General features: G+C 40.8%; 1 protein-coding gene across 4 annotated transcripts in view; it reads left to right on the forward strand.

The window, feature by feature from the left end:
* The first annotated feature begins 8 nt into the window (after positions 1 to 8).
* ATP8A2 (ATPase phospholipid transporting 8A2) overlaps positions 9 to 14,798 on the forward strand; it is a 314,203-nt gene continuing 299,413 nt past the window's right edge. For all 4 annotated transcript variants that reach the window (XR_003253520.1, XM_026065895.1, XM_026065896.1 and 1 more), the window contains exon 1: positions 9 to 197. Coding sequence is in view for 3 of the 4 variants with exons in the window: in XM_026065895.1 (XP_025921680.1) it covers positions 97 to 197 (101 nt within the window). In the remaining variant the exon portion in view is untranslated. The remainder of the gene's footprint in view (positions 198 to 14,798) is intronic.

Raw genomic sequence — 14,798 nt, forward strand, 5'->3', positions numbered from 1 at the left:
GGCCGGGGGCTCGGTGCTGCGGTCCCCTCGCTGACCCCGCTCTCCCCCGCAGGACCCGTCTGTTCCCCCTCGGGCTATAAGAAGGCGGATGATGAGATGTCCGGAGCCACGTCCTCGGCGGATCTGGACGAGGCACCAGCCCGCACCATTTACGTGAACCAGCCCCAGCAGAGCAAGTTCCGTGACAACCAGGTCAGGTAGGGAGCTCTGCCCCCTTCTCCCCCTTCCTGGAGGCAGCGCCGGGGCCGGGGGAGCTGGGAGGGCTCCGGTCCCTCTCTGCTGCCTCCCATCCCTGCCTGGGCCTGGCTTCAGCACGGTAAGTTCTGCCTCTGGCCGGGGCAGCCGCGTCGGTGGCCGGACTGGGTGCTGGTGTCCGGCTTGCAGCCTGGGGAGAGGCGCAAGCGGGGAGCCGGCAGCAGCGAGGGCTAGGCCTTTTGTGTCGTCAGCAGGGCGAGCAGGGAGCTCTGAGCTGCCTAGGTAAGGCGTATGGAAGGTCTTCACTTGTGGCACTAGCAAGGCTGTTGAACTTTGGGATAACAGGACCTAATTAGATGATCTTGGACACAAGACTTACCCCATTAAATCTAGTACAGAATGAGGACAGAATTAGCTAAGTGCCATGGAGTGTTTCCTCTTGAAAAGTAGTAACTTCCAGTCCTAAAAATGTCAAGACTGAATGTAATGTAAGAAAGTGCAGAATATGAAGGAAGAAAGGAAAAAGGAAGTCTAACAGGACAACAATAACCATGAAGTTTACAAGCTCGTGTCCCTGTGCATGCAAGGCAATGGTCAACTTGGTCTGTTTAATTGAAGACCAAAGGGGAATTTTCTTTAGTACCTTGAGAGGGGTGTGTGTGCGTGTGTGTATGTAAGATGTTGGCAGGTATAATTAATGCCATGTTATTGCAGTCTGGCAACCCAAGTAACACGTTTTGAAACAAAGAGTAAAAGGTATAAGACATGAGTGGTGGTGTTTTGGTTATCTAGGTGAACAGATGCTTTCTGTCATGACTAAGGAAGAGTGTTATCTAGCAGGCCTGCTGTTTGTTCATACAGATGTTTGGGTCACTGTTGAAAGAACAATTTACACAGTAAGTGCCTTTATGAAGGGAAAAAAACTGAAAATCCTCCTCAAATGACACTTTTCATTAGCTGTTTTATTATGTATTATCAAGGATGACTTCAAGAATATCTTCAGAAAGAATGATGGTGTTCTGGATAGTACAGTGACTTGTTTATTCAGGGTTTTCCTCACAACTTTGATTTATTTTATACTTGTCTGTGAAAATCTGTGGTTTAGGAGCAGTTAAAAGGTGCGGATTTTCATAGCGCATGCTTCCCCTCCCCTTCCTCTCTGAACTTGTTTGTGGGCTGCAAAATTAGCTGCTTCTTGAGGGGTGTGTGTGTGTGTACATACATATATGGGGTGTGTGTGTGTACATACATATATGGGGTGTGTGTGTGTGTGTACATACATATATACACACACACGTATATAATCTCCCCCCTTTGATAAATATTAGCTGCATTTGACAGGTCTCTATGAATGTAGCACTGGCACTGTTACTGCTTTTCAGAAAGAAATGAGGATGGAGGCTGGCAAAAGCTGTAGTATAGGTCTTCCTGAAGGAATTCTGTGATCTGGCTGGAGATAGTATGAAAAAAGTAGCCTGGCTTTTTGCCACTAGGAATCTTTCCTTATAGCCCTGTTGCCAACACCTGAACAAGCTGTTGTGTCCAACTTGCTGTCTGAGAGCCATCCTGTGGTAGCTGTAAGAGTTTAAGTAGCTTTTTGCATCTTATTTCAGGCAGTTTTGACCTCCCAGCTGGGGCAACCTGAGTCACGAGGAATATTGCTGTAATAGGGATGGGACAAAATGGAGGTAGCTATATGGTGGGAAAGCAGAGGTCACTTTCTGCTGTCTGACGAGGAATCTCTGCTCCTTGGTGTCATTTGGGGATTAGGGTCACTAATCGGGTTCATAGTGGGCTTCTGCTTAGTCAGAATGCTTTGACCTCTGTTTCCTACTACTTTTAAAAAGTGCAACAGGCTTTGGCTGTGCCCTCTGTATCCTCTAGAGTTAGCTTTCTTCCCCAGCTCAGTGGCAATGAAGGGAAAGGGTGACTTGTTTTCAAGATGCCTGACTAAGGGCACCTGCTGTGGAGTATGAAGGAAGGTTTATCTGCTCCTTTTGCTTATGTGTATTGGAGTTTCTCTTGGGGAATTCTGGTTCTGTATTGCTCCTTGAACTTTCCTACTTACTGTGTCCAGCTTCTGGCTTGCTCAGTGCCACTGGCTTTGAAGATGTATTGTCTCACAGGTAGCATCAGTTTACCACAGTGCCAAGTGTTGTAAGCAGATAAGTGCCTCTACATAAGGGATTGCAAAATTAAACTGAGGAAGATGATGAGACAGTTCTGGTTGCAGAGACGTGCTGTGACCTCAGCTTTCTGGCAATCATCAAGCCTTCTTTGAACAGCCATGTAGATCTGTGGATGTTCATAGGGAACTTTCCAAACCTTAGGGGGGCAGTGTGCAATGGCTCACTTTAAACTGAGCAAAATACAGCAAAAAGTGGTGATGTGGGGGGAAGGGGAGGTCAGTGATATAGCTTTTTCTTTGGATTGAAATGTGTGCTAAGCATCTTTAGCTATTTAAAGAATATTTCAGGACAGAGTTACTGTTAACAAAATTTAATTCCTAAGTTTGAGAGCAAAAGAAAATAGTGATATGTAACTTTTTTTTTAAGACAAGTTATGCAGAATTGACAATTCCCTCATACAACTTCTAAATGATGTACAGTCCTGTTGCAGAAGCTAAATGGATGCTGATATGAGGTGAAGCACTAACACGTCCAAAATTCTTAAAGTGAAAATGTGAGGATGTGGAGGGAAAAACTTCTCTATCATCCTTTCTCTCCCTAGACTACTTTTTGTACAAATAAGTGAGAGTAAATTGCAAGAGTTCGTAGAACAATAGTCAAATACTTTATTGCTGCATTTCAATTTTTTATAGCAAAGTATTTCAAACTCAGTGCTATGAACTCTTCTGTATATTGTAAGCCAGATTTAGTTTGGTCCTCTACTTGCATAGAAATGGCTATCACCATTTTCAGTTGTGCTGTAGCAGCAACAACTTTTTGTTGGAACAAAAAATATCTGCACTAGAAGCTGTTTTTATCTCTATTGTATGGAGTTTGAAAAAGTGTGTGTATGTGTAACTCTTTGGACCTCTTAACAAAAAGGTAAATGTTGTTCCATTTTCAGCTGAAGCATTTTAGAAGCTTTGAAATATGCAAAAATGGAAAAAAAAATTAAATACTTTGTCTAATATGGCTGTAGCTCTAATACTAAGTATACTGGCTTTTATGAAAGCAAACTAGTACCTATTTTGACTCTCTTTTAAATAAACAGATGCATATAAAAATATTCCTCTTAAAGTTAGTACAAAATTAAAAACAAGTACATGTTTTGAAAACTTCCAGTCAAACTTTGTACACAGCTTTATGCTACTTAGAGCCAATACTTATAATCTTGTACTCACTGGCATTGGATATACAGGGATCAGAGTCTGCTTTCATAAACCTAAGACATCCTTGGCTATAGACAATGTGAGTTAAGTAATTGGGCTGCCTATGGAGACTCCAGCCTGTATTTTCTATTTCTTTCAACGTGCTGTGGGAAAAGGCTTGCTTTGTTGCACTGCTTTAATATGCTCTCTTTTCTGTTTAACTTGAATGTGAAACATAAAATGATACTAAAATCATTAAGGTTCCCAAACTCTTTCACTGTTGGCTTGATTCAGCAATGACTGATCAGGATGGTTTGTACACTGGTTATGTAGATCAGGGCAGTGTGAAAATACCTGTTTAGCAGAAGTGCCAGTTTGGCTGGTAAGTAACAAAATTATTTCAAGTCACAGAATTAGAGTAGTTGGGGTTGGAAGGGACCTCTGGAGATCATCTGGTCCAACCACCCTGTTCAAGGTGTGTCGGCTAGAACAGGTTGCCCATGACCATATTCATCTCTAAGGATGGAGAGTCCACAACCTCTCTGAGAAACATGTTCCAGCTTTCAGCTGCTCTCACAGTGGAAGAAGTGTGTTTCTATGTTCAGATGAAGTTTTATGTGCTTCAGTTTTGTGACTTGTCCTGTCACTGGGCACCCCTGAAAAGAGCCTTGCTCTGTTGACTGTACACCCTCCCATCAGGTATTTGTAAATGTGGATAAGATCCCCATTCAGCCTTCTCTTTGCTGGGCTGAACAGTTCCAGCTCTCAGCCTCTCATCATATAACAGATGCTCTAGTCCCTTCATCATCTTTGTGGCCATTTGCTGGACTCACTGCAGTATGTCTGTGTCTGTTTTGTACTGGGAAGCCCAGAACTGGACACAACACTCCAGGTGTGGCCTCCTCAGTGCTGAGTAGAAAGGAAGGATCACTTCCCTTTATCTGCTGGTGACAGTACACCTAATGCAGCCCAGGATGCTGTTAACCTTCTTTGCCGCAAGGATGCGTTGCTGACTCATGTTCAGCTTGTTGTCCACTAGGACCCCCAGGTCCTTCTCTGCAAGGCTGCTCTCCAGCTGGTCAGCCCCCAGCATTTACTGGTGCATGGGGTCGTTCCTCCCTGGGTGCAGGACTTGGCATTCCCCTTTACTGAACTTTATTCAGTTCCTGTCTGTCCATTTCTCCAGCCTGTCAAGGTCACTCTGACTGGTAGTACAACAGTGTGGTGTATCAGCCACTCCTCCCAGTTTTGTATCATCAGCAAACTTGTTGAGGGTGCACTCTGTCCCATCATCCAGGTCATTAATGAAGTATGCTGGCATATAACTATGTGCCAACAGTATTGGCCCTGGTATCTACCCCTGGGGTACACCACTAGTGAGTGGCCTACAGCTGGACTTTGTACTGCTGATCACAACCCTTCGAGCCTGGGAGTTCAGCCAATTCTCAGTCCACCTCACTGTCTACTTACCTAGCTCCTACTTTATCAGCTCATCCATAAGGATGTTGTGGGAGACAGTGTCAAAGGACAAAGACTTACTTAAACTGAGATAAACATCTGCTTTCCCGTAATCCATCCACCAAGCCAGTCATCTTGTTGTAGAAGGCTATTGGGTTAGTTAGGCATGATTTCCCCTCCCCCTTGTTAAACCACTCTGACTACTCAGAATCACCCTCCTATCCTTCATGTGTCTGAAAATGGTACCTAGGCTTAGTTGATCTGTCACCTTCCCAGGGATCAAGGTGAGTCTGACCATCATGTAGTTGCCCAGAACCTCCTCCTTGCCCCCCTTGAAGATAGAGGTGACATATGCTCTCTTCCAGTCCTCAGGAACCTATCTTGATCACCATGACCTTTAAAAGTCAAAGCTAAGTTTGGTTGGTTGTTTAAACCATTAACTCTTTATTACTTATGTTGATCTTATTATGTGGTTGCCTGCACTCAAAAGAAGTACTTTTTTTTTTTAATTTGAAAATAAACCTGTCTAGTGCCCTCTAAAAGCACAGGGATACAGAAGGGGCACGATGGTAGCAGTTTGAATGCAACAGCAATACTTCTGAGTTCACTAGACTATTGGAATGAATATTTTTCCTAGTATATCTCCAGTGGCATGTGGAAGACTGGTTTACTCTGCTTCACAAAGCAAGAATGTTCTACAGGGCTGGCTTTGGTGTAAATATAATTCCTTAATATCCCTTATTAATATAGGAATAAACTCTGATTTCATTGGCTCTTCAGTGGCTTATACTGAGAATACAGTCTAACCCTGTACTAGAAAGTTCTAGTACATACTGTAAATATGTGTTTTATGTTGATATGAAAACAATTGGAAGTTCTCCTGGTTTTTTTTTTGTTTTTTTTTTAAATGTGGGAAGCATAACAGTGTAATAGTGTAAAGGACATTATCTGCAATTGTCCTTAAATATTCTAAATACATTACTATTGCTATTATTATTATCCTTTTTGTAATACTAATATTTTTAGGCCTGATAGTGCATCCTGGTGCAAGTCTAATTACAGCCAAGTCAGGACTACAGGTTCAGCCTCAGTATGTGGCTTATGGCAGTTGAGGGGAGGAAACAGCAATCGATAAAGGCAAAATGCTACTCAATGCTTTTAGTGGATCTTGAATCCAAAAATCTCCCTGAAAAATTTCTTGTAAGAGCAGAATTTAGTGACTTGATGTATTAGGGAGGTGAGGTTCCAAAAGGCTCATTCTGGTATCCAGAAAACCTTATGCTCGGAGGCCTGACTGCCTTCCATACAGGCACAATTTAAATTGTGCTAGAAAAGATAATAGGTAAGAAGCTTTCAGGTTTTTACTCCTCTTAAACTGTACAGGGACTTAAAACTCAAGCAGACCTGTGAGATGCCTCGCTTTAAAGGCAGAGACACCAGCACAAGGAATTTAACACTGAAAACTGCAACAAGTCTTCTAGGAGAGCTGCAAGTCCTGTATTAAACAAGTTGCTTGTCCGTAGACTGTTCCATCAGCTTCTCTTCTTGGCAACAAGAAGTTGTGGGCACAGTCTGGATTACTCTTTAATTCCACCTGTATAGTGCATTAAATGAAGCAAAATGCATTGCTTTCTTAGCCTTTAAATGGCTATTGTAGAAACCACTTGCACTTGTGATTCATGGCAGTGTGGAATGTGTGGGGAGCTTCTTGCTGGCACTCAGAGTGGTTACCTGCTATTGAAAGGGAGAGTTGCTGGTATCAATAGCCAATTAGTATTGACCCATGTTACACAAACATCCAAAGCAGTGTTCACTGTCATTTGTGGCTGAAAATGTAAATGGTCAAGTCTGTTATACGTAGGTGCATTTATCTGCACTTACGCTGTGGATTAGCATTCCTCTTGCACTAAGATGTTCCTTTGCCCTTTGGGTTAAACTGCTTCTATTTATGTTTGATTCTACTGTTGTTCTTATAGTCCAGACACAGTGGCCATTTGTAGTGGTGTTTGTATTACTTTTGGAAGTCTTTTCTGTTGTCGTGTGAACAGATTGCATACTGTAGAAAAGCATTTTGGAATTTTTCAAAGAAGCAATGTATTACCATATTTTGAATGGTACCAGTGGTAAAAAAGTAATTGCATATTAAACTAATCCTCTGCTAACTTTAAGGTCTGGGTAGATATTTCTAACTGAAAAGAAAAATATTCAGCAATGCTGCATGCTTCTGGTAAATCCAGCAAATATTTAGTTATCCTGCAGTGCAGGTGTTCCTGATAACTAAAATCTATCCCAATGCAGAAAGCTTGGGAACAGCTGTAGAGGAAACGCTTTAGCTGTTAAAACTCCCTGAAAGTCACTGGTATTGTATGCCTGTTGATGTCACGTTTCCAGATTGTGCCAAGGTGTTTGAAGCTGCTGTATCATTGTTCTTAGTGGGCTGCTACATGTCCGGAGCCCAGGACAAGTTAAGAAATAGTTGAGTTCTGCCTGGATGCCTGGGGGTGGGATGGGGGAACAGATGCAAGGTAGCTTTAGTGCTCCTCCACCTGCTGCATGCTGAGCTCGCTGGCATCTTCAAATTGGTTATTCTCGGCACTGTGGTGGATTTCGTGTATCAGCAGTAGCAAAACAGCAGGAGAATTAAAATGGGTCTTTTTCTCCCTTCAGATAAATTCGGTATTTAAGAGAGACTTTCAGACACTGGAGCCAAAGCTTAAATGCAGTCTGACTTCATACAAACAAAGCTGCTTTCCCACAAATTTGTTGAGTAAATGTTGGCCTGTATTCAGCAATAGGTAGTCATTTATGACTGCGTTTCTACTTATTCTTCCACAGTTAGTGATCTCTGTCCACAGAAACATGTGCACAGGAAGAGTCTGAATTTTCTTAGTTTCTTTTTTGTGTGTGTGGTTTTCCTCTGAATGAGGATGGAGTCAAAGGAGGTGTGTCCTTCAAGACTGACGTAGGTGGCATGTGCAGTAAATTATATTTTCTGAAGTCTACCACTGGTGCTGTTAGTGTTTCAGTTCTTCTGCTTACAGCTGTAGGTAGTCTGCTGCTGTGTGCTACAGACCTCACTCTTGACTGGTGTCAGTGGATTTTGGTCCACATGACAAACACTTAAAAAGCTGATTATGAATTGCTGTTGGACTACTGTCTGTACAAAGGGATAGAAGAGTAAGAAATTCTTGATGTTGGCAGAAATACAGTGCTCTAGAACTGTAACGACTGTTTTCCATATCATTTCTGTGGACTGTAAAGGTACTCAGTTTTGAAAGAATTGTAAGTATTCATCTCCCCCTCTCCCCCGCCTAACACAAGAATAGTAGCTGCTTTAACTGGTGGTGGGGACACTTTCAGTTATTGGCTTTAAAACTAACGTTGGCCCTCCAACTTCTAGATAGCCTATGTTTTATAGCTAGCTAATTCTTACTAATGAGATTTGATTTAATATTTTTCAGTCATTTTCATATCGACAGTTTGTGTTTAGTGTGAAGCCTGTTTTGTGTTTGCATGGTAACTGAATGTATTGTTAAACTTCCTTTATTGGACAGTAGTATTTCTAGGTTAACTGTTCCAGCCAGCTCTATTTTATTGAATTCTACTTGCCAGCAGGGCTGCTGAGAAGTGAGGGCGTATATTTGTGTAGTGGTGACCTGGCAATATTGGAGGGTGCTGAAACAATATCATGCCTACAAGCTTTTCGTTCTGCTTCCTAAACATGCTTTGTCAATATATTTGTGATTGAAAAATAGCCAGCAGTATGTTCCCCTTTCTGTAGGGATTGCATGAATAGAGAACAAATGGAAAGGGCTTTTCTGTTGGCATGCTTTAGAAAAAGCCTCCAGAGTGTACAGGATTTGGATGCTATCACTTCTATTAAATGCGTCTATGAGGTCTTGTTAAACTGAACATGAACAGTCATCCTAAATGCCTGTTTTGTATTAAGACTGCCCTAAGCACTGCCATAGGAGGCCTTCCTGCTGGAAGAAGAATACTTACTTTGGAACACTGATTACATTACATTAATTAGTTTTTAAAGTATTTTACTGCCTAAATATGGCAAAACTCTTGTTTCAACAGCATCAAACTCCTGTTGATGCTGGAGTAATCTGCACAAGGTACCATAGGTTAGGAATTTGGAGGGGAGGAATCATTAGGTGGATAAGAGTTATCCTATTGAGCTAGAGAGTAATGGGATTGTTGTGCTTCAGTGGACAACAGTCCATAATGCATTTTTTATGTACTTTTGTCTTAATGGTCTATGCAAAGTTGACAGCCAAGGTGAAACACTTTAGGATAAGCTTATTGCTGATGCGGCTCTTGAGACAGTGCAAGTAGCTCAGCCAAGCTGGATTATAAACCTTAATATCTTGCTCCTGGAGTAGAACGTGTGCATTTGGTTGAATAACGCTACTTGCTAGTAGAAGCAAATGTAATCAATGAATATTATATTTATTATCTTCCCTTTTTTATTAGGCTTTGATTAGATATAGATTACAGTATAATATTCTTGCATTATTATTCTATAATCATATTGAGAGGTCTGCACTAAATTAAGCTTCTCCTTGTGTAAAATACTCTTATGTGTTGTAATCTCCAGTTGAGAACTGTCTGCTTCTCTATTTTAGTCTAATGTTTGTGAGGTGTTGCATCTCACTTAAAACAAACTGTTCTTTAGAAAAACTTGGCTTTATTACAGCAGAACCTAAGCATCCTGGCCCACAACACATTAGTGGAAGTTGACTCTCGGGGGAGTTACTATGGGCTGACTTGATTTGTCCTGAATTTTTTTTTTAAAGTTAGTATGAAATGGTCTTTTTCTCCTCGAATCACAAGATGTGAGAAAGGACTTCTGAGCAATCTTACTCAATCTGCCCTAGAAAGTAAGGGGACAAACAAGTCTTCCAGAACATAGGGTGGTGCCTTTAGTAACTTCCATTGCAAGCCCATCTTATAAATATAGTAATCCTTGCACTAAGGGAGAGGTGGGGAAGTGATGAGGTCCTTAAGACTAATACCATCCCACTGGTAAGAGTGTTCGCAATGTACTGGGCACTGCAATTTGGAGCTGCTCAAAGTATTTTCTGTGCACTGCCAAAGTTCAAGTGGCTTAATCCTAATACATCTGAATACTCCTAACCAGTTTCACTGTCCATGTTGGTAATCTAGGACAAGGGATTTATCCCTTTTACAGTAGTGCAACAGCTCTGTTGGAAACTTTCAGGGCTTGAGGTTTCAGCAGCTAGGCAGAAGAATGTCCTTTCAACTAAGTTATGAACTGTTTTAACAATACGTAAACTTCTTGTATGTGCCAGATGTCATTGTACCTATAGAGAAACTGTAGAGGGCAGTGCAGGAAAAAGCAGCAAAACAAAACAGTCACTTGGACTCTGGACAGTGGTTACTCCCAGATTTGAGACTCATGTGATAGCTCTTGGTTCTTTGCCTTGCTTTGGTCAGGTGCTTCAGCTTTAAGCAATATCATCTGCATAGGATTGAAGTCTTGCACTTCAGTGCTCCTTTTGCAGTCTATTTTGATCTGAGCTCAATGTCTGTCTCTCCAACTGTCTAGAGTGTTTAAGCACCACATATCCTTTTCTTAGCTGATAGTAGTGTACAGACCACCATACAGTACAGTGAAACCTAATGCAACTTTAGTCTTAAGGATTTGTTTGACAGAACTAGATTTCTCTTTAGAGATTAGAATGGGTTGCATTTGTCCACAGATTTAAGTAGCTGCCTGCTATGGTGAACTAATGCTGTGGTTGTTTAGGGCATAATTTTCAGTCAACCAATAATCATTGCATAGGCATATAAGCAGTTGATCCTTATATAAGCCTTCGTAGTATTTTCTTGGGGAATTTGTAAATGGCTGATTTTATCTGTCTTTAATCTGTTTCATGATCAAATTACAGCATCTTCTATATATGCAAGGGGTTAAGTGATCTTACTGTTTCACTGCAATGGCTGGAGCTTGTTCATGACATCGAGACTTACAACAACCGAACTAATACTCTGTGTGGTAGAACTGTGTTTTGGTGAGATGCTCTGTATGAATGAGCATTCTCTATACCTAGCACTATAATTGCATATTGTTTTTTACTTTAATGTACTTAAATGTCACTTGAAGTACGTAATGCTTGCTGCTGTGCCTCGTGCAGCAATGGTGACTGTCTGGAGGTAGCCTGTGTTAATACTGCTTCTGCACTTAAGAGCTAATGCTCCTTTGAAGCTGATCTTGTCATTAAAAGAAATGTCATGTGCCTGAAGGACATTAGTGTGCACGCAGCTGCCCTGAAGACAAAGTGTTTGAGCCCTTAGTTCAAGCAAATCTTGTGTGTTGTTTTTTTAAATTTTTTTTTCCTCCTCTGTAGCAGAAAATCTAACCTTTTGTATGTGTTAATGGAAACAAAACCTGCTTGGTGAGAGAAGAGTTCAAGTCCTCAGTGTTCATTCTAATTACTCAGCCCTTCCAGTATGATTCACATTTGTGCCTGGCTTTCTTAAGATTTGTTTCTGTAAATTGTAGCCCCAAAATACCAGCTGATATTTATTTCTCCAGTGCATGTAGTCTTTTCAAAGATTGATTCCTAGACTTTGTATGTACGTAGTACCTCATTTGCTACTACAGCTTTTCACCCCTCCCTTAAATTATTTTGTATGTTTTAACTAAAGATCATCATATACAGTGGAAGTATTGATTAGGAAGTTATATATGGGCTATGGAATCAGCATGTCAGATCTATCACTTTGGCTACTTTCTCTTGCTCTGTAAGCAAAAATTGTAACTCAAGGATTCTGCAGCTTGAGTTGTTTGTGCGTTTACTCTTGAATACTTTTGAAATACTGGAGTTGAACTCAAGTGAAGCAAATGCCTAATGCAACAACACAAGTATTGGTCTCAGCAGTGTATGTGGGACTTCCTGATTTGTAGACAAGAGCAGTATTCAGGAGACTTAAAACTAGATGTTCTAGTTATGTACCATGATGGAAGCCATAACTGGTGTTTGGGTGACGTTGCTGAAGACTTGCACTGGCTCCCTGGTATGGACATGTGTTAAAAGCACTGAAATCAAACAATACTCTGAGCCCTCAGCTCTCATATTGGAGAGTAACTCAAGTATGAGAACCGCAGAGTGGATAGCTGTAAGTGAATGCTAACTAGGAAAGGGCAGTTTGTCATACTTGCCTCCCCTGGAGAAATAAGGTGCATCTCAAGAAGGTCCTATTTTTCACAATATAACAAGGTTCAATTTGTGTCTTAAAGAGCTGTCAAATAGTTTAATAAAATTCTCGATGAAGGAGTGGAGCTGCTAAATGTCTGACTTGGAAAATGTAGAGCCATACTCAGCTGCGTATTGCCAGCATACATACCCTTCTCGAGGAAGCAACCTTTTTGACTCTGTTACCAGAGGCTTTTGTTGCTCATTAAAGTATCATTAGATAGAGGAAGGCTTCACTTTGAAGTATTTTGGGAAGGGGGGAGGGGAAATAGGGAAAATTGCAGGTATGGGAGTTGTCATTACAAAATTCCAAGTTAACAAATGGGAAACTATACTGCAAAACTACTCTTTGAGTTTCTTGGCTTATAGTTTTTTGGTAGTGTTTTATGAATATTATCAAAATGACTAATCATTGGTACTTCAGTAGCATGGTAATGAGTGAAGATATGTGAATGACATTAATTTGCTCAAATTACACAGTGGTTGCTTTTAGAAAATCTCTGTGCATTGTTGTAGAAAAAGTGGGGCCAGATTCTGCTTTCAGCTGTACTGATCTGTATCCAAACTAATTTAATGGGTTTTGGAGTTCCTCCTGATTTATACAGTGGTATAACTTGAAACATAACTTCCATCTTTCATCATTTTCATCTGAATTGAGTTGCACACAGATCTCCTTTTGATGTTTGGATATCTGTTTAAATATCAAACTCCGTAGTTAAGCAGGGTTTGTACAGTCAACAGCTGTTGCTTTTGAAAATGCCAGTTATAGTTCTTTGGTTTCCTGCATGTGCTCCCCTTCTGCCCCGCCACAACCGGTTCTGTGAACTGCAGACCCGATGTCCCTGGGTTGGCTACCAGGCATTTCTTGGAAGATAAGATGGCACTGACCAGAGCTGGTTGGGGACTAACCTTTGCAGGTGTTCATCTTCTTTTAGTGACCAAAGTTTTGCTGCAAATGAGCTGCATAAAGTTTCTACCTCCTCACCTGTAGATTGTAGTGGCTCTGTGTTTGAGCTTTGATTATGCTGAAGAGTCACCTACAATGTGTGTGTCTGTTAAGAGGAAGCACGTTGCTTTCGTATTCGCAGTTACTGTATTTGCCCTTTGGAGAGCTGCTCTTCAGAGCCCGATTCAGCAAATAAACTAATACTCCTGCCCAGCTTAGATTTTCATAAGGAGCTTTCTTTTTAAATAATAATGCACACCTGCTTTTTATAAGAACATGTGATTACTGTTCCTGGTGTGCATGGCAACAGCTGAATATGCCTCTGTCTAATTGGAGCCATGCCTGTTTTTTTGTAAGCATCTGTCATGTTACTTAGGTAACAAACTGCATGACTGGAGGGACTAGTATGTATAAAGTTCATTCAAAAGAAAGCCTTATTGTGTTGGCATTAACACAGTTGTCAGAGTAGGAATATTGTTTTGACCCTAGTTACACTTAGAAGTTAGTAAATAGTAGAACACTGTTAATAAGTTGTTTCAGCTTGGTTGCAGTCAGAGCTCAATTCCTCCTCTAATGTAATCCTAGCAAACTCCATGGGTGTACCATTTTGATGTACAACATGAACACATTTTTTGTATTATTCTGTTTCTTCTTCTGTAGCTCAGTGGTCTGTAAAACATTATATGTGGCTGGGATGCAGAATTTGAGGGAACTTTGAAATCTGCCAACTCTGGGTTTCTGATTAGTTGGTGCTGCTTGGGGACTTCTGTGGTAGGTCTAAACTGTTAACATGGTTAACCCCCACCCTCCCCTTTTTTGTAGTAAGATGCAAGAGCTCTGCTGAGACTTCTGCATGTTTGTTTATGCTGTGTATTATAGGAGGGTTATATTACACTTGGGACTAAGCAAATGTGACTTAAAACTAAAAAAAAGCTTTCAATTTTAGTTTGAAGAAGCTAATAGCATTTCAAAGCATTAACTTACAGTACTTTTATTGTAAAAATGAAGACATTATATGCTTTCAATCTGAATGCATGTTTTCATTCAAACAAATCAGGTAGCATGGACTTACTGTTGAATTCTGACCACTTCAACTTTCTTTAAAGTATCACATTGAGTACATTAATATATGATTTTGCTGAGTGTTAGTAGCAATAGGATGTCTATAGCCTGTAATACTAGAAATGTTGTTATGCTGTCTTTTGTTTTCTTTCTTTCTAGACATTCTGTTAAAGTAATAACTGACTTGCACAGAGTCTGGCAGGGGTCTTTAATTATTTGAAGAGGAAACCAGATGAAACTGAAATATAACCAGACCAGCCTAATAAGATAGGATCTTTCTTGATCATCTTGTTTAACTTACCCCACTGTGGTTCTACTCCAAAAATAGAGCTTCGCATAACACTGTGTGCCATATTGTGACTTGTTACCATTCTAGTCTGAGGCAGATGAAGCTGAATCTCACTAGATGGCTTAGGCCTGGGGATAGGCAAAACAAGAGGGAGAGGAAAGGGATTAAAGCAAATAAATAAAAGGTCTTGGAGACTGCCATTCTCTAACCTTGTACGTAGACAGAGAATCCCCTTGACCTGAAGTGCCTGTGGATTAAGGGTGTAGTAAGAATTTTATGCATAGCAATCAATTAATTGGGAAAGGT

This window comes from Apteryx rowi, unplaced genomic scaffold (assembly GCF_003343035.1).
Source record: "Apteryx rowi isolate R43461 unplaced genomic scaffold, aptRow1 scaffold_233, whole genome shotgun sequence".
NCBI lineage: Eukaryota > Metazoa > Chordata > Aves > Apterygiformes > Apterygidae > Apteryx > Apteryx rowi.